Source organism: Ictidomys tridecemlineatus, chromosome 10, assembly GCF_052094955.1.
Source record: "Ictidomys tridecemlineatus isolate mIctTri1 chromosome 10, mIctTri1.hap1, whole genome shotgun sequence".
NCBI classification, from domain to species: domain Eukaryota; kingdom Metazoa; phylum Chordata; class Mammalia; order Rodentia; family Sciuridae; genus Ictidomys; species Ictidomys tridecemlineatus.
In genome coordinates, this window is record NC_135486.1 from 100,761,079 (window position 1) to 100,788,256 (window position 27,178).

The 27,178-nt window shown below is 37.7% G+C and overlaps 2 protein-coding genes across 2 annotated transcripts in view; both read left to right on the forward strand.

Moving 5' to 3' along the window:
* The window catches only part of LOC101956249 (optineurin), a 58,502-nt gene extending 55,275 nt beyond the window's left edge, over positions 1-3,227 (forward strand). Inside the window, 2 exon segments of the mRNA XM_078023535.1 lie at positions 606-886; positions 2,301-3,227. The gene's annotated coding sequence lies outside the window, so the exon portion shown is untranslated.
* The window catches only part of LOC101955652 (protein MCM10 homolog), a 40,599-nt gene continuing 14,247 nt past the window's right edge, over positions 827-27,178 (forward strand). Inside the window, 20 exon segments of the mRNA XM_078024700.1 lie at positions 827-1,940; positions 6,282-6,383; positions 6,386-6,619; positions 7,512-7,616; positions 7,755-7,935; positions 9,430-9,456; positions 9,679-9,843; positions 11,048-11,213; positions 13,433-13,610; positions 15,111-15,226; positions 16,046-16,092; positions 16,094-16,243; positions 17,617-17,714; positions 18,336-18,446; positions 18,510-18,627; positions 21,428-21,656; positions 22,844-22,988; positions 23,734-23,852; positions 25,581-25,694; positions 26,237-26,382. Coding sequence (XP_077880826.1) covers positions 827-1,940; positions 6,282-6,383; positions 6,386-6,619; positions 7,512-7,616; positions 7,755-7,935; positions 9,430-9,456; positions 9,679-9,843; positions 11,048-11,213; positions 13,433-13,610; positions 15,111-15,226; positions 16,046-16,092; positions 16,094-16,243; positions 17,617-17,714; positions 18,336-18,446; positions 18,510-18,627; positions 21,428-21,656; positions 22,844-22,988; positions 23,734-23,852; positions 25,581-25,694; positions 26,237-26,382 — 3,665 coding nt within the window.

Sequence of the window (27,178 nt, forward strand, 5' to 3'; positions counted from 1 at the left end):
GTCTTTCATAATACTGCTTGCTGACAGGTACTTAAAATATGGCAAGCATTTGCTAAGATCCTTACATATATTAACTTACTTAATCTTCATAGCCACTGTATTTTATAGACAAGAAGTCAGGGATGTTTAGTAACTTGTCACCAGTTAAACTGTCAGATCAGGGATTTGAACCAGGAAGTCAGACCTCAAGGCTTGCATTTGATGTGGAAATATGTTGAAATCGTTTTAGTCTTAGTCTAGATCTGACTTAAATTCTGACTGTCCTTTCTTCTTTTGAGGGGGATGATAGTGGCGGATTGAACCCAGAGGTGCTTAACCACTGAGCCACATCCCCAGGGAACCTCCCACCCCCAAGGACAGCATCTCTCAAAGTTAAGAATGAATAGAACCATCAAAGAGACCTTAACGAAATTAAGCTTAGAGACCTGCATAAAAGATTGGACTATGCTCCTACCTTATGCACTGTTTCGTGCAAGAAATAGTCCTTCCATTTCTTTGTGTAACCTCACCCCCTATGAAATGCTCTATGGTGCCCCTCCTCCAGTAAGGGACCTAACCCCAACTCTGAGACTTAATGATTCCTTTCACATCCCCTTGCTTGACAGACTTAAAGCTCTTGAAAAAACCCAGTGATACCTGTGGAAACAGTTGGCCACTGCTTACCAACCTAGAGACGAAGGAACTCCACACTGATATCAAGTAGGAGACTTCATCTACGTGAGGTGACATCAGGTGTCATCCCTGGAGCCCCGCTGGAAAGGACCATACCAGGTGCTGCTTATAACACCTACAGCGGTGAAAGTGGACAGGATCGATTCCTGGATCCATGCCTCCCATCTCAAGCCTGCGCCCTGTCCAGATTCTGGCTGGAGACTGGAAAAGACTGGTAACTCTTTCAAATTGCATATTTGCAATATGGATAGGGCTATGGACTCTTCCCTTGGCCACCAGCAGTCCTAATCCCCATCAGCCTGTTCAGCAACGGTGGCAGATCATAAATCCTACTGGACAAGAAGTATGGTCCATTTCGCATACAGCCCCCTTATGGACCTGGTGGCCATCTCTTCACCCGGATATTTGTCAGCTTGCTATAGGTCTCCCCAGTTGGGATATCCCTGACGTAGAAGATCCCACCAAAATCCCATCAGGCACAAGAGACTCAGGAACCTTTGGTTGCAGTTCCCCACAAGCCAGATGCAGGTTAGCCAGCCTTGATTACTACGTTTGTCCTGCAGGCTATGGGAGCCACGAACAGTCCCAGTTATGCGGGGGGCAAAGCGACTTTTACTGCAAGTCATGGGGATGTGAACAAACAGGGGCAGCCTGGTGGGAACCAGACTCTCCTGACAGTTTTATCCGGGTGGGAAGAAATAGCACCCGGATAAACCCTGAGAGCTGTCCCTCTCCTGGACCAGACCCAGAAGATGGAGTTTTGGCTCTAAATAACCGATGTCACTCCAATACCCTATGTAACCCTCTAAATATAACTTTCACCCCTAAAGGAAAAGGTTATACCCAGTCATGGATCTCAGGGAACACCTATGGGATGCGATTTTATACTTCAGGGTATGATTTTGGTCTTTGGTTCACCATCCGGCTTAAAAGACAATTAAACCCCACAGCCATAGGACCCAATCTCCTTAAGCCAGGAATCAGGCCTCCCAAATCTCCCATGCCTCAATTTACCACCCCATCGAAAACCAAGGTCCCACCACCATCCAATACCCAAACTCCACTCCCGTCTACTTCCCCAATCCAGGGTGAAGCCAGTCCCTCCTACTGGGGGCTAATTGAAGGGGCCTTTGCGGTACTGAACTCCACACAACCAGACCTCACTCAATCTTGCTGGCTCTGTCTCTCCACTACTCCCCCTTACTATGAAGGGATAGCAATCAATGGGACTTATACAGTAAAAGCACAGAGTTCCTCCTGTAGTTGGGGTGAAAATCCTAAGTTAACCCTCCCAGAAGTAACCGGGGCAGGTTTATGTCTAGGGTCCCCACCTAAAAGCAAACAACACTTATGTACCCAGATAAAAGAAATCAGCACCACACAGGGCTTTCTTATCCCTGAAAATGGAACCTGGTGGGCATGTGACTCAGGGTTAACTCCTTGCATTTCAGCTCAGGTATTTAACAGCTCTGTAAATTATTGTGTAATGGTGCAGATGTTTCCCAGAGTGCTCTATCACGATGCAGGTTCGTTTGAACATCAAATAGGGGGGCATACAACCCGGTTCCGCCGGGAACCTGTATCCCTGACTTTAGCCATCCAAGAACCCTTAACCTCTCTCTCTGAAGTTGTTTTACAGAACAGGCGAGAGTCGGACCTCCTCTTCATGAGGGAGGGAGGCCTCTGTGCTGCATTGAGGGAAGAATGTTGTTTTTATGCTGACCATACTGGAGTTGTAAGGGAATCCATGAGTAAATTAAGAAAACGCCTTGAAGAGCGCCAGAGAAAGATAGAAACCCAACAAAGGTGGTTTGAGTCTTGGTTCACCCAGTCCCCCTGGTTAATTATGCTCTTAATCATCCTCATGCTATTGCTAACTGTAGGACTCTGTTTGCTTAACCGTTTCTCCAGGCTCAGATTGGTCAGGTAAAACTTATGGTAATCAGACAACAATATGCGACACTGACAGAAATGGAATGTGAAACCCCTCAATGATTATGAATTATTACATTTAAGATTAAAAGTAGTTAGAAAAAGGAGTGGGAAATGAAAGGTTAAAGAAATGAAATGTAAAGGATAAAATTTGTTTCAAGTTCTGTAAAGTTTTTAAGTTCTGTTAAGTTGCATGTGGAACCTGAAATTCATGTGGAAGTTAAAAAACAACTCCTGGAAAAGCCACTGAAATGTATGTTGAAATCTCCCCTGACCATCTGGTTGCTCTGTAAAAACAACCCCCCTCCCAGAAACCGTGCAGTCCAGCACGTACACACCTCAGGGCTTGAGCCAATCAGTTTGAATGTATACCCTTCTTTGTACTAACCAATCACCCCTACCCGACTTGTTCCTGCCAGTAAATGTACTAATCATAGTTAAGAATTGTTGTTTGATTTTCCCGTGGCGTATGATGATTTGTTATGCTGTATGTGAAGTCCTTGCCCTTTCCAGAGAATGAATATAAGCTCTGCTCAAGCTGTTCTCAGGGTTCTCTGCTCCTCCGAAGTGAGCTCTGAGCCCCAGCATGCTGGACCCCCAATAAACCCTTTGCTGTTGCATGAGACAGTCTCTTGGTGGTCTTTTCCTCCGACGTTCCCCCGACCTTTACAGTTTTTTTCTGTTGTTGTTTCAATGTTGGGGATTGAACCCAGGTCCTCAAATGTGCTAGGCAAGCACTGTCCTACTGAGCTACATCCCCAACTCTTAACAGTCCTTTCTAACTTTGATTTTTTTCATGGATGTGTGCACAATACTAGTCAGTAAAGAGATATTTTTCTTATTTGCAAAGCTTAGCCTGAAGCAGCATAAAAATGACTTGTGTTGATTGTAAAGGGACCTTGACAAATAAAATGCATTATTTTTCTGGTTGCATATTTGAGGTCATTGTCTGAAACTAGATTTTTTTTAAAAAATTTCAAGATTATTATACTTTTTAAGGAAAAAAAGATTATAAAACTAAATGTTAAAATTCATTACCCTGTGGTATACATGAAACTCATTGCACTATGGTATGATGATAGTTTCTTGTTTTTCTAAAATCATTAAACTATAGAGTAGTTTATGTATTAAAAACCATAACTTTTTCTATGAGGTGGACATGAAAATAAGAGGTGCTTGGATGTGTGCTAAGAAATCATAGTATCCAGTAGGAAAAACTAATGTGGTTGGCATGGCTTCACAATTTGGCCAACCTAGAGAGAATAAAAAGTTTACTGGTACTGGGGATACACTGTTGAACATTGTTCCTGCTTACATTTTCATCAAGGGAGTAAGATAAATATAAATCAAGGTCATCAGCCAAGAGTAAAGAGAGGTGGAGGTATAGGTGGTTTGAGGAAAGGCTGTGTGAAGTAGGGAAAGGGAAAGGAAATGTTTTGGGGAAGCATTTTTTTAGCATTGTTGAATGCCTATTTATTATTGGTGGCATAAATTTAAAAGTAGGCCAATTAACATGACAGCATGTCTTTTCCCAGTAATATTGACCAGGTAGCGTGCTAGTATAGAGGTGGTAGACGTTGGACTTACTCATGGTTAAGATTTTGTCAGGGAACTTGAGAACATGTGAGAGAAGCATGGGAATTAAGAGTCTTTGGGGGCTAGTGATGGAGCCCCTGGGAGCATTTGCCTAGCATGCACCTAGGTTCATTCTCCAGTTTTGGGAGCTGGCGACCGCACCCTGAAAATGGCGCTGGTTTCCTGCTTCTGCTTCTTTAGCAGTTAGATTTGTTAGAGGTAAACAACTCCTTGTAAGGCTGTGGGGCTGGGCTCTGGCCTGCTTCCACTGCGCTGTACCTATTAGACTTTTCCACGTGGTGCTAGTTCATTGGCGGGGCTGGGTACTTAAGCCAGGGCAGACCGACCGCTCACGCTCTTTCCTGTTTTCTTATCGTGCTTCAAGGGTCCTGAATAAACTGCTGAAAGAAGAATCCTGTGTCGTGTTTCCCTTGCTGGCGAGGGGTCGTGACACTCCAGTACTACGAAAAAGAAATGAAAAGAAGGAAAAAGAGTCAAGCCCTCTTCCTGTGATGCACTATCTTTGGCAGCTAGAAATGAGAGGTAGTAGAGGCCTCTCTGCTTTGATTTAGAGATGTTGTAATTTCTCTGAAGCACGGGGAGCTGGGATCACCTCTCTTCTCATGCTACACGCTGCAGTCTTAAAGTCTTTGTTGACCCAGCAATTGAAACTAATTTTTAAATGACATCTGACTCTTAACCATTAGGCTTGTCAGAACATTCTAAGATGTAAGACTAGCCCTTTGCTCTTTCTATCTGCTGAGAGTATAGAGTGGTAGAAGGGGTTGGTTTGTTGATCTAGAGAACTCCTTACTAACCCAGGCTACCACACTGACCTGTCTCCTGTAAATCTGAACAAGTTCCTACCCATTCCAGCCCTTATCTTTCAAATGAGGGCAATCGGTCAGATATCCTTGACATTTTGCTCTAAATACCTCTGGTTTTATAAAGGAATAGTGCCCAAATGTGGGGAAGAGGGAATGAGCAAAGAAAATAAACTAATTAAGAAAGAAGAAATACAACTTGCCAGTAATCATAAAAGATTCTTAACCTCACCAGTAATCCAGGAAATGCCAATCAAAAGAGTGTGATAATTTTTAAGTCATCTTTGGCAAAAAAAAAAAATTCAAGATGGTGTCCTTCCACTTTGAGAATAGCTTAGCAGTAGCTGCTAAAATAGGAAGTGTACATTCCCAACAATCCAGCAATTCACTTCCAAGAAACACACATGTGCAAGAAGATATATATATATATCTTTTTAGAATCATTTTTAGAATTGGGAATAACCTAATGTTATTTATTACCAAATGGATTATTGATACAGCCTTACTATAGAATATGATACAAAAAGTAAAAGAAATAAACTAGAACTACTTTGATTTACTTTAATTTTACAAGGAATATAGAAAGACCAGTGGATACCGAGTAATAAATACAGTGTGAAATATTTATGTTTCTTTTAAGACAACAATATCATGTATTGACTCTTATTACCTATATATTTATGTAAAAGTATGGGAATGGTCTAGAATGATACCCCCAAATTATGAAAGTGATTGCTATAGGGAGTGATAAGAAATTGGGAAAAGATCTGGCATGATAGATTCCTGCTAAGTGTTACTTGAAAGGCCAGAAAAAATGTTAGTGATGGCTAATTTTGGATGATGGGACATGAATACTTTTAGTATACTTTTGTATTTAAAAAAAAACTCAAAATAGTTAAAAAGTAAGGAAGCATACACAGCTAAGGCCTGGATCTATGTTTACTGTTTTTTAATTATTCTTTTGTTGGCTAAATCTCATGGAAGTTGTCATTCAGAAAGTTGTCTCATCAGTTAAAGTAGCACAGGTAAGAAAGATGTAGCCCAGTGCCTGGGCCTCTGTAGTCACTAAGCAGATCCTGGTCCTTTCTTTCTTGGTCTTATGCCTTCTAAGAAGTATCTGAGGCCAGGAAATGTAGATACAAGGAGAACAACAATGAATCAGGCAAAATGGTGAATCTGTAAATTGATTTTAATAGTTTTGTTATGTTGAATGTTTAACTATGCTTGTCATGAGCAATTTCTCAGGTAGGCTTATTTTCCCACCTTTATTTCCTCCAGTGGAGGAAGATGATTTGTCTTTGCTGACAGCTCTGCTGGAGGAAAATGAGTCAGCCTTGGCTTGTAATTCAGAAGAAAGTAACTCCTTGCCCCAGGAAGATGGAAACCTGACACGTTCGATGAACTCTTTGATGCTGATGGTGATGGTGAATTGTATACAGAAGAGGCTGTTGATGAAGTGGGAAAGATGGAAGACCAGAAAGAAAATTTGGCCACTCTCTTTGGGGACATGGAGGACTTAACAGATGAGGAAGAAGTTCCTACATTGCAAACAACTGAAAACAAAGTCCTCCTGACTCCTGCACCTAGTCAAGAGAAAACCAATCAGGAGTTACAAGGTGCTCTAACCATTTGCCAACAAGACTCCAAAACCACAAAACAGATAGTTTTCATCAAAATACTTGCTGATTCAAGGGTAGAGATAAATGACTTTGTAAAAAATAAAAATTTTTTCAGTAGGTAGTTAAGACAGTAGGTACTCAAGATTTGTTTCAACATCCATTGGCCTCCTTGGATATTGTCAGCCAGCCATAATTGATCCTCCACAGAATGGCTCTTTTTATACTTATTACATACTTTATGTGCATTGAAACCAGGGATAAGACTACAAAGGTACCACACATTCTATGTAAGCAGGGGGCTGTTCCCAAACAGAAACTTTGAGGCATAACTTTGTCTTATTCTTGGCATATTTTTAAGTCATAACACAGTTCTGGGGTTTACTGTCTCTTCTAATACACGCACTAGCATTTATTATGTTAGCTATGATATTTCAACTTACAAAATAAATATAATTATTTCTTTTTTTAAATATTTTTTTTTTTATTTGTAGGTGGACACAATACCTTTATTTTATTTGTTTTTACTTTCATGTGGTGCTGGGGATCAAACCCAGTGCCTCACGCATGCTAGGCAAGCACTCTACCACTGAGCCACAACCCCAGCCCTGTATAATTATTTCTTTGCTTCTAAAAATTAACTCTACATATGCATCAATAATATCTGTGGTACAAATTCCTAACTAGCTTAGATATGAGAGTCTTAATTGCTTAGAAATGAAAAGTATTTCTCTGAGGGACCTCTTTGAAGTAAAAATTAAGCATGAGCTTTAAGTATGTGGTTATATTGAGAGTCTCAAGGTTTTGTGGTGGGGGACAATGTATTGCCAGCATTTTTCTCATGTATCCATTTTTTTCCTTCCTTGTTTTTAAATCTGTTTTTCTTTCCTAGATGAATTAAGGAAGTTGCAAGAGCAAATGAAGTCCTTACAGGAACAGCTAAAAGCAGCATCACTTAAACAGCCTTCAAGTCCAGCCCTTCCACATAAATCCCCTGGTAATAAGACTGTACTTCTGACAATAATATGCATTCTGTCTTTAAGAAATTGTAACATTATTCTTTGAATTCAACTCCTAACAAAACAGCCTTGGAACCTCTTCCTAAATAGGTTTTTCTAATTTATTTTTAATCAAGAAAGTAAGTCTCCACGGCCCCCTCTTAAGGAGAAGAAAGTTCAGAGAATTCAAGAATCAACATGCTTTTCTGCAGAGCTTGATGTCCCTGCCCTACCAAGAACCAAGCGAGTAGCTCGGAAACCAAAGACTTCTACAGGTGTGATACTCAAGGCCTCACTGGTTGCCACTGCTCTAGCTATGTTTAAAATGTATTTTGGCATTGTCCTGTGTGCATGTGTGTGTGTGTATCTGTCTGTCTGTCTATTTATCTATAGTCTTTTGGTCTGTCTTATGTCCCCACTGAGAAAAGTAAGTTTCTTGGGAATGGAAATCATATGATATATTTTGTGCCTTTCCTGTACGTCTCAAAGTATTTAGAAAACCCTTAGGTATGAAGTAAATGCTTACTGAATAGTTAACAGGTTGAATTATTTTAACCATGTAATCTTAAAGTTGTACTTTGGACTGAAGTAAGTATAACATGTGGATGAAGTTCTCATGCTGGGAATATGTAAATTTAATCTTCAGGCTTGGGAGAGTAAGGCATATATGCCCTTAAAATGGTAAAGCTTTATTTGAAACTGGGTTGTATTAAGCCAGTGTTTATTCTTTAGGGGAAAAAACTTCTTTGTGGGGCTGGGGTTTTGGCTCAGTGGTAGAGCACTCGCCTAGCATGTGTGAGACACTGGGTTCAATCCTCAGCACCACATATAAATAAATAAAATAAATGTCCATTGAACTAAAAAAATAAAACTTCTTTGCCAGGAGTATAGAATGGTAAGCAAATACATACACACACACACACACACACACACACACACACACACACACACACAAAATGAAAAGAATTTATAAACCCTATATTGGTCTTGGTTTATTGCTTCAGTTTGTCCAAAGTGATTATTCTTCAAAAAAACTTGAGACAAAATGGTCTGGAGATAAAGAAGCCTAAATGAAGCAGCATTTATTGGCCATGTTTGTTCAAAAGCCCTTTTGAATAGCTTTGACCTATGATGTGGTAGTGGAGAATAGTTGCAGTCTTGGAGTGGTCATATTAATTTGATAACAAGTTCTATATTGAGTTTATTCACTCATGAAAATTGTCCATTCTCTTGAGACCTTTGGCATTATTAGCATATTTCATTAGGCAGTTTTCAAAGATTTGTTTTGAGGAGTTAGGACATGGACATGGTTTCTAATTCTAAAATTCTAGAATTGTCCTGACTCCTAACTTGGGAGCAATGATCCAGAGTCCCTTTGACATAATCTTATATAACAAGGGAAATTTTATTATGGAATATACCCAAGCTTTCTGATCTTTGGGAGCATTACAAACACTTCCAAGATGTAAAAAGTAACCACATCAGGGATATTTAATGCAGATAATAATCAGAATACCCTCGTCCCCCTTTTCTCCCCTGTCTTACAAATGGAATGGAATGGAATGAAATTAAATAAGAAAATCAAAAGGGAATTTAACTTTAGATATGCCCAAGTTAGAATTTGATCTGTGCATAGATCTCTAATTATTTATTCCTAAAGGAAGGCTTTCACTTCTGATTAGAATCTACTGAAATCTTGTATATGGTGAACACTCCATAAGTATCATTACATAGGTATTTTAGAACTGCACATTGAAATACAGTAACCACTAGCCACGTGTATCTATTTAAATTAGAAACTTATTTCCTTAGAAGCACCAGTCACATTTTAAGTAATCAGTGGCTACTTGTAACTGGTGGCTACCATCATATTGTGTTGGACTGTTTTGCAGAGATTTTGAGGGTAGGTTAAAAATGGTCTTGTGGGCTTCATTTTGTTCTATCTTCATTTTGTTTGTTTTGCATTAGTTAATTAAAAAAGAAACTAAAAACAAATTTTGCATTTATCCACATGGCTTTCTTTTTACTGAATTCTTAAGGTAACTTTCTAGAGGCCAAGAGCTCATTTTCAAGGATGACAAGTGCCCCCTCCCAACCACTCCAAACTGTTCCTGGGAACAAACCTAGTAGGATAACTAGAGAGCAGAGCTTGGGGACACCAGAGAATTCTGGAGCACTACCAGCTCAGCAGGTCTCTGTGGAAGCCTTCTCTGGCCTGCTACTCAGGTCAATATGTATAACAATCCTCTTATTTCCCTCATTTGCACCACTAGATGGCTCTTCTGCTCAGAAGACAGAGACTTCTAGAAGTAGCATGTTGGTGCAGCAGATTGACAGAATACCAACAGCGCTTGAGCTGAACAAAACTTGGCACAAGACCAGCAGTAGCACTTGGTTTGACTCAGGACAGTTGCATATGAAATGTTTAAGGAAGACTTATTGTTTTCATGATGAATAAAGAATATTTATCTGTTAAGAAAATGGAAATATATTTAATCAGAAATTGACAGGTGGAACAGGGATATTCACTATTTTGAGGTGTTTTTTTTTTTCATCTTTATTTAGGTATAATTTAGTCTACATTTTATTTTTGTTGTACTAGTGGTTATAGATTTTTTAAAATATTAGGTTATATAGGTGAATGAGGATAGTAGAGTTCTATATGAATATATAGTATGGTCAGAGACAGAATAGATGTTCATATTCTATTAGAGAAGAATAATTTGAAAATTCACCAGATTTTGACTAATGATTAGGAATAAGAATATATTCATCAAACTGGGTATGGTGATCCATGCTTATAATCCCAAGTACTTGGGAGGCTGAGACAGGAGGAAATAAGAATTCAAAGCCCACCTCATTAATTTTGTAAGACCTTAAGCAACTTAGCAAGATCTTGTCTCTAAATAAAATATATAAAAGGGCTTGGATGTGGTTCAGTGGTTAAGCACCCCTGGGTTTAATCCTCAATACCATAAAAAAGAGAATGTATTCATCAAAGCTAAATTCAAAAACCTTTATTGTTGTTAGAGTATTTGTTTTTTTAAAAAGTCTGATTGGAAATTGTAGAAACTGTGAGATTCTTGAAGAACTGATGAGCTTTAAATATCAATTCAGTTTTATAAAAATTTTAAAAAGAATATTATAACATGTTATAACTTATTAGCACTTAAAGGATTTGTGATTTTTTTTTTCTTATTCTGTGTAAATCCCAGATCTATATTTGGAGAAAGGCAAACCTCACTTTAAAAATTATCTGATTTTTGTTTATTTGCTGTAAAAATGTGTGCATTGTTTATATTATATAATTTAACCCCTTGAGAAACTGTAGAGGTGTGTGCCCATAACACTTTCTCTTATCACCTGGTTAAGATGCCAGATAATCTCTTTTTAGAATTATAATCTGTTTATTGCTGGTTTCTTAACTTAGGCGACCTAGAGTATCCTCCACAGAAATGAACAAGAAAATGACTGGCCGAAAATTAATCAGACTGTCTCAGATAAAGGAAAAGATGGCAAGTGAGAAACTGGAAGAAATGGAATGGGTGACATTTGGAGTTATAGTGAAGAAAGTCACTCCACAGAGTACTAACAATGTAAGCCATGCTATTGATTTCTGAGCTACTTCATTGAAAACTGATAATGGAACTTATATCTTTAACTTTTTACTTGTCAGTATTTCACTTTGAAAAATCTAGTTCACCGTCCTTTGTGTTGGTATAAAGGGGAATAGGTAAAGAATGCTTTATCTTTTAAAAAGCTAATTATATAGGTTTCTTGGGCTTTTCATTGTTCAAATCATTCTCATAGTATTTTATACATGTGAACATCCATGTGACACTGTAATTCTTCCTGTGGAGGAGAGAAGGGCAAGTGATCAGAGAAGCTGAATTCACAGATCTTTTGGAGATCCCTGTAAATGCAAATTACCAATCACAAAAGTGCTGAAATCTCTGGCCTATGCCAACACAATATGGTATCTTTAAGTTGGTGGCTCTTCCAAAAGATCTCCCAAGTTTCAAAATTGCAGTTGACTGAGGCATAGTGTGGAAGAAAACCTCTGTGACTTAGCAAGGCAAAAAACCTAAGTTCTAAGCTTTGTTCTCTCTTTAAATAGTAAGAACAAAGGTAAGTCCTCAGGTTGACCCTTAATCTTTTTTGAAAGACTTCCATTTCTTATCCATTAAATGAAGCCTGGCTTTGGTTATATTGAAAATCCCTTCCAGCTTTAAAATATTGTGCTTAATCAGGCCCAATCTGTTATTATTTTCCAATTTAGAATTTTCCAACCATGGATTGTTCATAAGATCTGATACCAAGATTGAGCTTTAGATTAGTGTGCTCTGTTACTATTGGGATAAATGTGAACAAATATGGTTTTCATTTAATTAAGTTCTTAATTGTTTCACACTGGCTAGAATGACATTGAAACAGTAGATATGAAAGTTTATCTCAGCTCTTCCAAGAAAGACATTGCATGAACCCATGGAAGAATAATTATAATGCTTAATAATACAGGCACTAACTCACTATAGCCTAAAACCAGACACGTCCTGGGACAGCCCTGATGAAATAGTTTGTTTCAGTGTTATTCAAACAGTTCTGTTTTTTAAAATGTGTCTTTGAAGGTTATTCATGTTATAAGTGATTGACATTTTGAGTTGTTTTCTCTAATACTTGTGAAATTTCAAAGCTCAGCCAATTTTCTTTAACCAGTTAAGTCCCAGGTTTTCAATTCTTGAATATTTCAATGAAATTGACACAGTGGCATTAAAATAGGTTGGAAATCATAATCTAGAGCTTATTATATAACTTATTATCATTAATAATGTTAATTATGTCAATAATATTAATGGATATTAGTACTAATTATTCACTTTCTTTTCTCAAAAGAATGGATCTCCAAAAACAAATATTTATGTGAAAGTTACCATAAGTGGTATATTTGTTGCTCAATTTAGTTTTTTTTAATGTAAGTTTTTTAAATTTATATATGACAGAATGCATTAGAATTCTTATTACACATATACAGCACAATTTTTTATATCTCTGGTTATATTCATAGTATATTCACACCAATTCATGTCTTCATACATGTGCTTTGGATAGTAATGATCATTACATTTCACCATCATTTCAATTTAGGTTTTCTAGGTGTTTCATAAACGCGAAAATGGGCATAATAGATTAAACGATGCTTTTTGCTACCAAGCCAAGCAGAAATTTAGTAGCATACAGCAGAACCTCTTTATTACTGCTAATAATATTATTAATTTTTTATTATTGACTCCATTAATCTGGTGTTTGTTAACTAATAGATACCAAGTTGTTTACATAGTAAAGTTTATGTTAGTAAGTTATTAAATGGTAACACTGTAGCTTCTTGTCTTCTTAATGGTTGTGTTGGGGGCAGGGGTTAAAAAGGAAGTGTTGTGCCCACTGCATAGGATTAGCAGACATTTGATGATTGTATTTTTGGGATTCATTATATTTCTGTGTTTTCCTACAATGAAACACTTGAACTGCTGGGCATGGTGGCACACACCTGTAACTACAGCAGCTCTGGAGGCTGAGGCAGGAGGATTGTGAGTTTAAAGCCAACTTCAGTAATTTAGCAAGGCCCTAAGCAACTTAGTGAGACCCTGTCTCTAAATAAAATATATAAAAGGACTGAGGAAGTGGCTCAGTGGTTGAGCACCCCTGGATTCAATCCCTGGTATCAAAAGGAGTACTTTAGCACTTGAACCATAAATAGAGACAGGGTAATCAACAATTCAAAAATTCAAATTAAAAATAGAATAAAAATTCTTTTCAGGGGAAAACATTTAGCATTTGGAGACTAAATGATCTTCGGGACCTCATGCGATATGTGTCATTATTCTTGTTTGGGGAAGTTCATAAAGGACTCTGGAAAACGGAGCAAGGTACTGTCATCGGATTGCTAAATGCTAATCCCATGAAGCCCAAGGATGGTTCAGAGGAGGTAAGAATGTGTCTGTGATTATATTGATTGGTTGTCTTTATAAATTAGCTGAGTTTTATAAAAAATGTTTGTATTGGTCTACCCCCAAAAAATGAGTCATGCTTTTATATTATTGTCTCCATTAATTTGGTGTTTGTTAATCATCCACAGTGTTCTGAATTTCTACCTTCTTCAAAGTGTTTTGTAATAACTACCTTTACTATATCTTTTCAAATTAGTTCCAAGGTTCCTAGAGTTTTTTGAACTCTTATGCTCAGGTTTCCTTAGATTCCTTATAAATTTTCATGGTAGCCTCAAGGAATTTTGCTTCATTAATTATTACAGTCATAACTGTAGTTTAGAATCAAAGCCTCTTCTCAAGCCATATTAGACTTTTTGGTACCATCTACTGCTTCTCTAATAAATTACAAATTACTTGTTGAATTAGCACCAAGTAATTTCTTTACCTTCATCCAGCAAGCTTTGCCTTCTTGTCAGATTAAATTCAAAAGTAATGAAAGGGGAAAAAAAGTTATTTCACTCCTTGTTTTCAACAAAAAAGAATAGCATCAGATCTTTATCTGTTTGGGAATGTGTTTGTCTACAGATAATAGGAAAATTTCACTACAGTTTGTTTTTTAACAATAAATGGTGGGGCTTGATTTTCTTACATGATAAAAAGCTAAACATGGGCAGTATAGTAATGTCATGGCAATGACTCTGTGAGTCTCTGACTTTCCCCCTTACTTACAAGATGACTGAAGTTCCAGTCATCACTGTGGAGCAGAATACTGTGTCAGATATTACTCCCAGAAAAGGACTCGAAACACCTTGCCAGTTTCTGCTAGGCAAGAGGCTTATGCACAAACCTGACTGCCAGAGTTTGAGTCCATTGATGCTGAATGCTCTCAAAAGCCAGGAAAAGTAACTTTATTACTTATAGATAGGTTCTAATAATCCATAGAAGCCTCAAGTATTATAAGAGGGTTGAGGATAAAATCTAGGCTCTTCAGGACAGTTGTTCCTTATATTAGGACCTGTGTTCATAATACATTCTGCCTGAGAATTGCAAGCAAGAAGGAGGAGAACTGGTTTTCCTCCTGCAATCATATCACCATTCAAAGCAGCAAATGAAGAGGAAGGATGAGCGGGCACTCTCTCCTACTAGGAAAGCAAGGGCTTTCCTACCAATTCCTGCTGAAATCTCATTGGCTAAGTCTTAAGACTTAAAGCTAGACCATTACTAGCTATAAGGAGTGCTGGGAAAGCAAAGTGGGATCCCTTTTCTGAGGCTGAGCTTTTGCAAGTCCAAATAAAGGAACAATTCTGATAGCCAAGAAGAAGGAAGAGATCATTACTGAGAAGAAAGCTGAATGTTTTCTCACTTCTAAATCTCTTTTATAGATCTCCCGTCTTAAATTCCTTTTGACCAATAAAGTCTTAAATCAGTACCAACCATTCTTTTATCCATCCTTGCTACTAAAAGACCCTGTCTTTGTCTGCTTTTAACTCTGCCTTTTTTTCCTTTAAGTGTGCTTGTCTATTGATCATCCTCAGAAGGTTTTAATTATGGGTGAAGCTCTTGACTTGGGAACATGTAAAGCCAAGAAGAAGAACGGAGAGCCTTGTACACAGACTGTTAATTTGGTTGGTTTCAAACCTAAGATGGCTTCTCCTAAAGAAAAGTGATTAGGATTAGAGTTTAGGTATTTAACTGTAATGATTAAATTGGAATAGAGTTTCCTATTTAACAGGAATACTCAAAATGAGAAAGTGAAATGTGTGGTTAATAATTGCCAGTTTAAAAAGCTAAGGATAGGGAGGGTTTCACTGCCAACAATGATGAAATACACCAGAAACCTATACTATAATATAACTTCCTTATGACTGTTTTAAGAAAACAAAAATAGCTTCATTGATATGTGATTTATATATCATACAATTCACCCTTTTAAATATACAATCAGTAATTTTTTAATGTATTCAGAATTGTGCAACCATCATTACCATGTAATTCAGAATACTTTCATTACGTCAAAAAAAAACCATACCCAATAGCAGTCATTCCCCAGTCCATCTTCTCATACCCCCTGGTTAGCACTAGTTTACTTTCTGTGTCTGCATTTGCCTATTCTAAATAATTCATAGAATGTGAAACAGAATGTGACCTTTTTGACTGATTTATTTTGCCTACCACATCTTTTAAGTTTCACGCATATTGTAATATTCTTTCATTTCTTTTTATGGTTAAATAATATTCCCTTGCATGAACAGACTGCATTTTGTTTATCCATTCTTCAGTTGCTTGACATTTAAGTTTCTACATTTGGCAGATATGAATAATGCTGCTCTAAACATTTAGGGGACTCTGCATGTAGATAGTGTTGTGAGGCTGAAAAGAGGCTCTTTCTGCCTTCAGCTCCCAGGGCTTCAACCCTAGTCCTCATCAGCTGCTCTTCTTTGCAGAACAACTGTGAGTACTGTCAGTATCGTATCCAGGCTCAGTACAAGAAACTCTGCAAAGCGAGCTGATTTGCAATCCACCTTCTCCGGAGGACGTATACCAAAGAAATTTGCACGCAAAGGTGCCAGTCTAAAAGAGCGCCTGTGTCAAGATGGTTTTTACTATGGAGGAGTGTCTTCTGCATCATATGCAGCTTCCGTGTAAGACATTCTCAGGGCTTCTTTTGGGGCAAGAGTTTTGTTTGTTTCCTAAGAGTAAACCCAATGATTGGACTTTTCTGTAACTGACCTAGGATACTTGTCCAGGTTTTATCTTTCATAGTTTACTGCCTGCAATGTGGTAGACAGGATTTCTATTCTTAGAGAGCAAAGCATACAGAAGGGAGTGATTAAGCAGTCATGGTCTTTATCACAGAGCCCGTACTTTTTTTTTTTTTTTTAGCTTCTAACACAAATGGTGTGATTTTGTGGGGGCTGTTGGTATACCATTAAGAGTAAGCTCATCATAGTCTTAATAGTCCTTGAGTCAATTCTGTTGTGACTATTTGATCGAGGTTGCAGACCTCTTAGAACCCAATTTAAATTTAGTGAACACACCATGTGAAGTCTCACATGGGGTGGGATGCTGCAGGGCAGACACTCATGGCCCCTTTCTGGGGATCTCAGACTGTCTATAGAGTCCCTGAAGTAGATGATCAATGGCCCTGTCACTATATTGTAAGGAGCACATCAGAAAATATGACAGGTAGGACTTGGCACAAAGGAACTTTAGTTGGTTTATCATTAAACAAATTTTGTTCCCAGTACAACAGGAATTAGGCAAGAGGATTCACACTTCCTGTTTATTTAATAATATCAAACACATTTTTATGATTTAAAATAATTTCAGTATTTTTTCCACATTGCTAAAAAGCAATATGTGTGCATTATTTTAAAATAAGAATATGCGATTCAACCAAAAGAAGAAAGTAAAAGTCACCTATAATCCTACCACCTAGAAAATGATGAGCTGTTTGGTATTTATGCACCCAGGTGTTTGGGGTTTTTATTTTTTTTAAGTTTGAACTTTTGGTAATATTAAATGAGCCATATTATACTTATACATTTCTTTGTGAACCCTTTTTTTCCTCACAAAATAATGTTTTCCTAGTCAAATATTTAATGTCATTATTTTTAGTGGTTACCTGCTATTCTTATTCTTGGCTCTTTTAAACACTTAGAGGAACATTAATGGTGTTTCTAATTTATAACATCATAAACTAAGCTATCCTCAATTTTTACACAAAGCTTAATCATCTTAAGACAAATTCCTGGACTTCTAGAATGTTGACATATTTTGTATTTCTTTTGGCCTTCCAGAATAGCCTCAGGCAAATTTGTAGGTTGCCTCTTATTCTCCACATAAACCAGTTACACTGCCAGGTCATGGCATTAGTAAAGCCTACTTACATGGTGCTTTGAGAGACTTCAACTGTTAGTAGTAAATACATTGAATATTTATTTCTGTGACCTTTACTCATCAGAGCATTGGCGCTGGTGCTTTTTCTTTCATGGTGTGGCTCTTATCATTTCAGTGCTGCGGCTGTTGCTCCTAAGAAGGTTCAAACTACTTTAAGTAATCTGGTTGTGAAGGGCACAAACTTGATCATTCATGAAACTCCGCAAAAACTAGGTAACTTAGTTTCTTCATCATAAATTTCTTTCTCCAGTTGAAATATGTTTTATTTGGCTTATACTCGTAAGTGCTGAATATCCAGCCGTCACTCACACTTAATGCATAATATAGCCTAAGCTAAAAGCATGAAGCCCAGAAGCAAGACATAATGAAAACGTACATGTTGATCTTAGCTGTGCCTTGGCTTTGTGTGCTTTAAGATTTCCTAATGTATCTGGGTCAGGCTCTTAATATCCAGCATTAGAATCAGTGGTTTTGAATTCCTGGTCAGTCCTATCAGTTATCTTTTGTTAATTCTAAATCAGAGAATGCCAGCCTACTGTGTACTTTTGGTCTTAACATGGCTGGGGTCTAGCATAGAAATACTGTCTGAAACAACCCCACAGATATTAGTGCCTAGTATTCTAGTTATTACTAGAAATAACATACTTACAATACCCTTGCAGTCCTAGACAGATGTTAGGGGTCAAGGGCTCTATATTTTCTCTTGACATTCCATTTACTTCATTTTAAATGTTTAAATTATGATGAATACAGGTTTTTTAAAATGACACATCTTATGACATCAAACCATCTGAATTTTGGATCCTTTCTAAAGCCGATGTTTGCACATCCCAGGAATACCCCAGAAGGCCTTGTCTTGCTCTGAGGAGTTCAGGGAACTGATGGACCTGCCAATATTTGGAGCCAGAAACTTAAAAGAACACTTAGCGAAAGCCAAGGCTCTCAGTCAGCAGTGTGGGCCCTAGTTCTTGGCTCTCAGGGAACCCCTAAGATGGGCTTGTGTTTCAGGGTTCATGGGAAGCTCAAAACCTGACATCCAGTCTATCTCAGCATCAGCCCTCCTGAAACAGCAGAAGCAGAAAATGTTGGAGATGAGGAAGAAGAAATCAGAAGAAATTCAGAAAAGGTAAGAGGAGCAGATTTAATATTCACGGTTTCGGTAACTTATCTTGGGAATCCTTTGAATTTCTTAATCGATTTCAATTTCAAAATGTGACTTCAGATTTGGTTGGATACGTTTGTGTCATAACCTGAAGAGCACTGAAGGCTCTACATTTCTAACTTAGGCTAGTGACTCCTGAAACCAGATATAGATTAGTTAGTACCACTGTGGAAAAAGAGAAAGGAGTGAAGCATGGAGAGGATTTTTATAGAAAGGGAAGACATGTTCACTTATTTGGCTCTTGTTTTTTTTTTATTTTGTAAGAATTAGGTTTTTAAATATAGGCAGAGCCAATGAGTAAATTGTTATACTTAGCTATTCAGATAAATGAGAAAAATGAGGCACTAAAAATAAGGAGTCATTTTTTGAAGTAAAATCAAGTGGAAATAGGGAGGGTGGACAAATCAGAAATTCCTGAACTCAGGTCGTCTAGATAGTGATAACAACCACTGTTTATAGGTGCTTAACATGCACCAAGCAGTCACTCCCTGAATATAGCATTTCATTCAGTCCTCACAATAACCTGACAAGGCTTTATGGTCCTGGTTTCACTGATGATGTAACTGAAGATAACAGCCGGGTTTTAGCCTCCACCCATTCTACTCCACTGTTTTAACCAATCTGCTATCCCAAGTCTGGGCTGCTAAAAAGGTGGGGGTTACATGGAAACTCAATTAAAAGTCAAGGAGAAATTCTTTGGAAAAATAAGAAAAGGGTAAGAAGAGTTTGGTCTCAGGCAGCTTAGTTTGAGATTCTGATAGGATATCTACAGAAGTTATTTCTCATGTGCCTCCAGGTAACATAAATATATATATGCACATGAAAATATATTGGGTTGTGAGCCTGGTGGGAAATAAATAATACCTGTCATCTAGAAGGCATTATAGTATGACATTTTTCTGGATTTTTCTGGCAAAACAAAACATAAACTTTGGGCAGGATTTGATAGGCGGTTTGCAAACTAGCCTAGACCTCATAGGAGTGCTCATTGATAGAGAGAGGAATACTGGTCTGAGATTAACTGCCACCAGTAGTGAGTGTGTCATTTGTAAGCAATGTGATATTGGACCTCAGTTTTTTCATCTAAAAATGAAGAGTTTGAACAAAATGATTTTTGAGATTCACTATTTTGATGTTGTTGTATTCTTAAATTGTGGGTTTTTTTTAAAAAATATAAAGCATTTTTAAAAAAGAATTTGAAGACTACCAAAGTTTTTTTTTTAATTTTTTCATTTGTTCTAATTAGTTATACATGACAGTAGAATACATTTTGACACAATGTACACAAATGGAGCATAACTTTTCATTCCTCTGGGTGTACATGGTGCAAAGTCACACCAGTAGTGTAATCATACATGTATATAAGGCAATGATGACTGTCATTCTACTGTCCTTCCCGTCCCTACACTTCCTCCCTTCCCCTCACTCCCCTCTGCAAAAGCCAAAGTTCCTTCATTGTTCCCAAACTCCCTTCCCTGCCATTCCCTCCTGCCCATGTATACACACTGTGGATCAGCATCTGCTTATCATAGAAAACATTCGGTCTTTGTTTTTTTAAGTTTGGCTTATTTCACTTAGTATGATTTTCTCATTTACCTGCACATGTCATAATTTCATTCTTCTTAAGCCTGAGTAATATTCCATTGTGTATGTACCACATTTTCTTTATCCATTTATCTTTTGAAGGGCATCTAGGTTGATTTCATAATTTTGTTATTCTGAGTTGAGGTGCTATAAAACACTGATGTGGCTGTGTTACTGTAGTATGCTGATTTTAAGTCCTCTGGGTGTAAACTGAGGAGTTGGATAGCTGGGTCAAATGGTGGTTGCATTCCCAGTTTTCTGAGGAATCTTCATGCTGCTTTCCATAGTAGTGGCACCAATTTGCAGTTCCCCCAGCAATGTGTGAGTGTGCCTTTTTCCCCACATCCTCGCCAACACTTATTATTACTTGTATTCTTGATAATTGTTGTTTTGACTACAGTGAGATGAAATCTTAGAGTAGTTTTGATTTGCATTTCTCTAATTGCTAGAGATGATGAACATTTTGTCATATGTTTGTTGGTCAATTCTGTTTCTTCTGTGAAGTATCTGTTCACTTCCTTAGCCCATTTATTGACTGGGTTATGTGGGTTTTTTTTTTATGTTAAGTTTATTGAGTTATTTATATATCCTGGAGATTAGTGCTCTGTCTGAGTTGTGTATGGTAGAGATTTTATCCCATTCTGTAGGCTCTCTCTTTATATTATTGTTACCTTTGCTGAGAAGAAGCTTTTTAGTTTGGAGATTCACTCTTTTTAAATAACTCTTAAAACCATGTGTAATCACCATGAAGTTACAATGCCTCTCTATTAAGGACTTCCAAACACATCCTATGTTTTTTGTCTTCCCAGTTGAGTAAACTAAAATGCAGAGGGATTCAGTGAGGTCCTGCAAGTCCTAGAGCTAACAACAGGCTGGGATTCTGTCCACACCTTAGCTTCAGGACTGAGCCCTGCAGAAGACACCCATTGGAAAGACAGTTGGTGGTGAAAGAGTTCATCAGTACTAAAGTATACAACAGTCAGAGCTTATTCAATGAAAAGTCAATTAATCTAAGTATTAGAGTTGTTCTTGTGTGTAACTTGAATGATTAACCTAGGAAGAAATTATTTTAAAAACAAACTAGGTGGCCTGCCTAGAGTCTCTCAGTCCAGTTTGAGTTCTGGAGTTTCCATCTGTGTAAAACCGAGTGTATGTTTTATTTCTGCATGTTTCTTTAAAGATTTCTTCAAAGCTCCAGCAAAGACCAGAGACCAGCTGTTCCATGCTCATCTCAGCTTCCCACTTTTCAGTCTCTGAGAACAGGGGCTGAGTTCCCAGGGCTGGAAGGCACAGTGGCCACACAAGTGCCTAAGCTTGGCCGAGGCATCTCAGAAGGGGAAGATGTTCTCTTTTTTGATGAGTCACGACCACCAGGACCAAAACTGAGTGCAGTTGCAGAAGCTAAAAAGGTAACTGGCTTCTATTTTCTTTAGTGCTTTATTTTGCATTCCGTAAGACACAGCTTGGGTGTCAAACTATATACTCATGTTCACTCAATTCCTAGTGGTTATTTACCAATCGTGTTATGTAAAGTAAAAGGAACTTTAAATGATAATGGTATCCACATACCATTCATTTAATCTAAGAAAATTGAGCCCTGTCTCAACTATTCTTAATTAGGCTAAAGGAAATAGCCTCCAGGAAAATATTGCTTTACAGCTAGAGACATTGCTGTTAGGGAAAAAATTGGAATTTTTGAGGCAAGACTAAAAACTAGTGGTTTAAAGATTCCTTCTTTAGGGTGAGGGTGTAGCTCAGTGCTACAATGTGTATTTAGCTCACACAAGGCCCTGGGTTTGATCCCAGCAACCAAAAAAATAAAAAAGAATTCTTCTTTAAAAAGAACCTTTTACAGAAGTCCAGTCTGTCAATAGATGAAAGCTAAATTGCTTTGGCTGTAGTAGGGGTGGGGGGGGTACCCAGAACACCATCTCACAACTGCCCTAGTCCCTTGATTGAACTTCTTTCTGCTTTTCTCTAATCACCAGGAATAATCAAATTAAGGGCAAAAGCTCACTCTAAGCCCAAACCCCTTACCTATAATAATGTTAACAGTAACATCAACAATAACAGCAGTTGCACATATTGAGTAATAATATTACTCTGCGCATGCCATGCTCATCCTATGTGCAGGTATGTGCCTTGTCTCATTGAATCCAGACAAGTAGAACCTTATAATAAGACAGGTCAATGCTATCATCATCCCCTTTTATCAATGTAGAAACTGAGACTGAGAAATGAAGTAATATTACATGCTACTCAGGGCCTGAGCTGGAATTCTACCTGAATTCTGATTCTAAAACTTACAAAATGATCATGTGATCCCCTTTATAGATCTTGAAGCCTGTAGTCTGTGATATTAAGCTATTTATTTCATTTAAGTAAACTGAAATTTCATTCATCAGTTTATAGACCTGTCTCTCTGTTAGTAGATTCTAATAATTATTACTAATTCTAGGTAAGATGAAGAAATACTCTGTCAATTTCCATCAGAAAATAGAAACACTCCACTGGTTAATAGCTGGAAAGGGGAAAAGATGCTTTGGGTGCCTGTTTCATCTTTAGATTCCTAGCTTCTTTTTTTTTTTTTTCCTAGTTGGCTGCTATCTCCAAATTAAGGGCAAAAGGCCAGATTCTTACAAGAACTGATCCAAACAACATTACAAAGAAATAAAAGGACTCCCAGAATGTCCTGGAAGTGAAGAATCGTGTAGAAAAGAACAATACATTTTCTCCTCAAGGTAGTAACCATAACCAGTACTCTGATGCTAAGTCTTTTTTTTTTTTTTTTTTTTTTTTTGGTGGTGGTGTTGGGAATTGACCCCACGGACTCACACATGTGAAGCAAGCACTCTATTACTGAGCTGTGTCCCCAACCCTTTATATTTTGAGTTGACTTGAACTTGCGATCTTTCTACCTTGGCCTTCTAAGCAACTGGGATTATAGGCATGCACCACTATGCCCAACCCAAGTCATTTTTTCACTTGCATTTCCCCCACATAAGATTTAAGATTGAAACTGATTGTGTTTTTATAACCACATTAAATTGGAATGAAATTAATACACAATTTGAACCATCAGGAAAAAGGTTCCTCATGAATCTTTGCAGAATGCATTAGCATGAAAATTTACTTTGAAATAAATAGAATTCCTTTGTTTTAAATTGCAGTTCATTTTTAAAACTCTGTAGTTAGTAATGCCATTTTTTAATTGGTTTATAAATAGGATTTTTCTTGTTATCTGTTATCATAATCAGATCCTTATGTTAAAGTGAAAGAGATATTCTGACCCAGCGGTCACATCACCCCTATATTCTACTGCTTGGCTCACTCTCTGAGCTTTCTTCATGGGTCTCAAGGTTGAAAGACCCAATAGAAAGAGAGTCAGAGGAAGCTAAACATCTGAGGTACCATTGGCAGGGAACAGGGATGCTTTGCTGTCTCAGATTTCTCTGTTACATTTAACATTTTTTCTTTCTGCTCTAGCTGAGGATGAATTGGAGCCTACCAAGAAAAAAAGGAGAGAGCAACGATCTTACCTGGAATCTGAGGAATTCCAGAAAATTCTAAAAGCAAAATCAAAGCACACAGGCATCCAGAAAGAGGTAAGAACCCCCAAAATCAGAGAGATGTCAATGTCCTTCAAACCTGAGGTGCTTTGTTGTACAACAAAGAACTTTCTTGTACATATGTCAAGAAATAACTAGGGCAGTTTGTTTGGGTTTGCTTGGAAAGGCAGGAATATTTTCAAATAATTTTAGCTTTGCTCTTGTCCTTATACTGAAGAATAGCAACTTGTTTATTATTTAAACAAACTTCAGTATATAAAATTGTTTTCATGTAATTATGGTTATGAGATCATGTGTAAATGGTCCGATACTGCTTAATATTTTCTGCCTTGCAATATGGAAAGTTATCATTTCCATTCAAATATTTTAATGTTGACATTTCAAATGCTCTACATCAATAGTTAACATCATTACTCCCAAAGACCATTTTAATCAGAAGTACTTTTTTATTGCTCTTTATCATAAAATAAAATTCATGAATGATATGTATTACCTATACTTAAAATTTCAAAGATATCAGTATGGTATCCTAAATAATATAAAAGTTTTTAAAAAGAGGAAAATAATGTTTTTCATTAGAAGTGCTTGGGCATAGCTTACCCTAAAAGAAATAATGAAGTAGTTAGAGGCTTGAATTTAAAAATGTACATGACACAGCTGGAAATGAGAACTCATGTAGTAGCTATGTTTTCTTGTTAAGTACCATGGGCCTATTTTTTTTTTTAACAATGAATTATCCTGGAAAACCCTCAGTGTACACAGAAGTTACCTAGATGTGCTCTTGGAATATATAATGTATGTTAAAACCATGCACAAATAACTTAGGGTTATATATAAAACGGATTTATATATAAAACCTATAATTAGGTTTCTCATGCACATGGATCTCCCATTAATACACAGAAGCCAAATGGGATAAGGAACAATCTTTTGTTTTGTAGGGGACTGTTCTGTGCATTGCAGACAGCATAGCATCCCTTTTCTCTGCCAATGGTGGAGATAGCAATCATGACAATAACAAAAAAGCACCACACACATTCTCAAAATGTCTTTGGGGCTAGTGTTGTTTCCACTTAATGCTGATATGCCAGATGATCTTCACTCTTGATTACCAAGTAACAAGACGGTTATAAACCATCTTTCCACTAGACTTAAAACTCAGGCAATTGAAATGTCAGAGCCGACTCCTAAAGACCGTAGAGATGAGCTCCTTCCTCATGGGGACCTCAGATATTGAACTCTTTTGCCTTATGCAGCTGTGCCAATTCAAGCTGTGTCCACATTCTATATTAAACACCTCCCTCCCCTCATCCTTTCTCTTATTCCCAGCACCCAGGAAGTTCTGCCAAGTGCTCAATCTGGGACCAGTACCTAGTAAATGGGGCTGTCATCACTGGAGATCTTGAGCATGTTCCCCACATAGAGTCTGTATTAGAACAGTAGAAATAACTGTCTGCTGGTGCACACTGGACCTAATGATGGTGTTAATAATGTTAGCTGTTTTTATTTACATTTGGTGTTTTACAAATCACCAAATGTTTTCATGGTTTTGGTTCTCCCTGATACACATTTTAAGAGCTCATTTCTATTTACCTTCATCTTTGGTTTAAAGTTCTTGAAGTACTACTTAGGGTTCCCTAACATTTAGCCTGTCTCTTCAGTTCTGTTTTGATTATTGTCCCAACAGATTATTGTTATTATTATCCAACTGTCTGAGCATATGTTGGAATTTGTGCAAATACTCTTGACTGTTTTGTCATTCAGTTGGAGGCTGAGCTTCAGGAATGCTATTTCGAGCCACTGATGAAAAAAGAACAAATGGAAGAAAAGATGAGAAGCATCAGAGAAGTGAAGTGTCGAGTAGTGACGTGTAAGACAGTGAGTGTACCCATTTCAACTTTCTACCATTTCTTCTCTTCACTCCTTTCAGGAATCAAAACTAAAGATGAATTATGTTTTGGTTTTGTTGCTTGTAAAATTGGAGTGATAACAAGCTTATATATTTTTCATAGACCTTGTAGGAGAAAGTGAAAGAGCTATGGATCAGCCTTTCTAAATAAGTCCCAAGCCTCATCTATCATCAGTAGCCTATAAGGAGGAGTCTAAGACAGACCATTCTAAGCTGTTGAGAAGTTTACAACACTGGGCTCCTTTGGCCATCACTGTTGTTCTAATGTCACAGAAGTTAATGGGTACTTCATGCCTGGCTAGAAGTTCAAGTAGACATTAGAAAAAGTAGTAATCAATATGAGGGAGTGTCAAGAAATCACTTGATCCACAGAGCTAGAAGATAAAGTGGTGACATCCCCAGCATTGATCTAGGCAGTAAGGGGATGATACCATGTACTTGGAACAGAGGCTGGCTACCCAGTCTCTCCTTAAAAGCTCTTCATGGACATGTGGTCTGTTGGTTTGTGCAGTGCGCCTACACCCACTTCAAACCTTTGGAGACGTGTGTCAGCAAGCAACATGACTACCACTGGCATGATGGCATCAAGAGGTTTTTCAAGTGTCCCTGTGGAAACAGAAGCATCTCCCTTGACAGGCTCCCAAAGAAGCACTGCAGGTATGAACTCTGCTTGGGGTTTTCTGTCGCATGCAGGGCTCCTTAAGTCTTTTGGTGTTACAGTGTGGTGCTGAAAGAATCATAGGAACATTATTCCATGCCTTCTTAGAGCTTCTGGATATCCTCAAGACTACAGTTGTCAGTTGGAATCCCTTGGAGGTAGGGACACTTCCTTTTCACTGCTATATCCCCAACACTTAATGTGGTGTCTGGCCCATAGAGTTCTCAGAAATGTTCATGGAATAAATGAAATATGTATAGGTTGGGCTGGTGAATGAATATATCTACTTATTAGGACTAAGATAGAGAAGTGTTTTTCTCTCTCCAAGGAATCTTTTCTTCACTTAAAATCTCTTTTAACACGTGAGAAAGTATACATGTTTTAATGTTCTTTTATTTGTTTTTGTGTTTACTTGTGGGCAGGCTCAGATACAAAGGCATAGCTGCTGGGTCACATATACGGTGATGTCATCCTCTTGGGGAGGCTGAGGAATTCTTCCTCCTCCATCTCTGGTCCATTCACCATCCTCCTCGTCTTATTTATTTGTTCTTTTTATCCCCTTCCTCACCCCCTCTTCCCACCTCCTAACATAATCAACCATTCTCACATTATTAATATTATGCTTTTGGTTTTTTGTAAAATGTTCTGTTTTTATGCACTTTTATTTTGCAGAAATGGCACTATATTAAATGTCTCATCTTAATGTCTCTTTTCACTCAGTGTTTTTAGGATACCTCTGTTTGCTCTCTCTGTGCTCTAGTGTGTTCCACCAATTGATAATACTGCTCCATGACT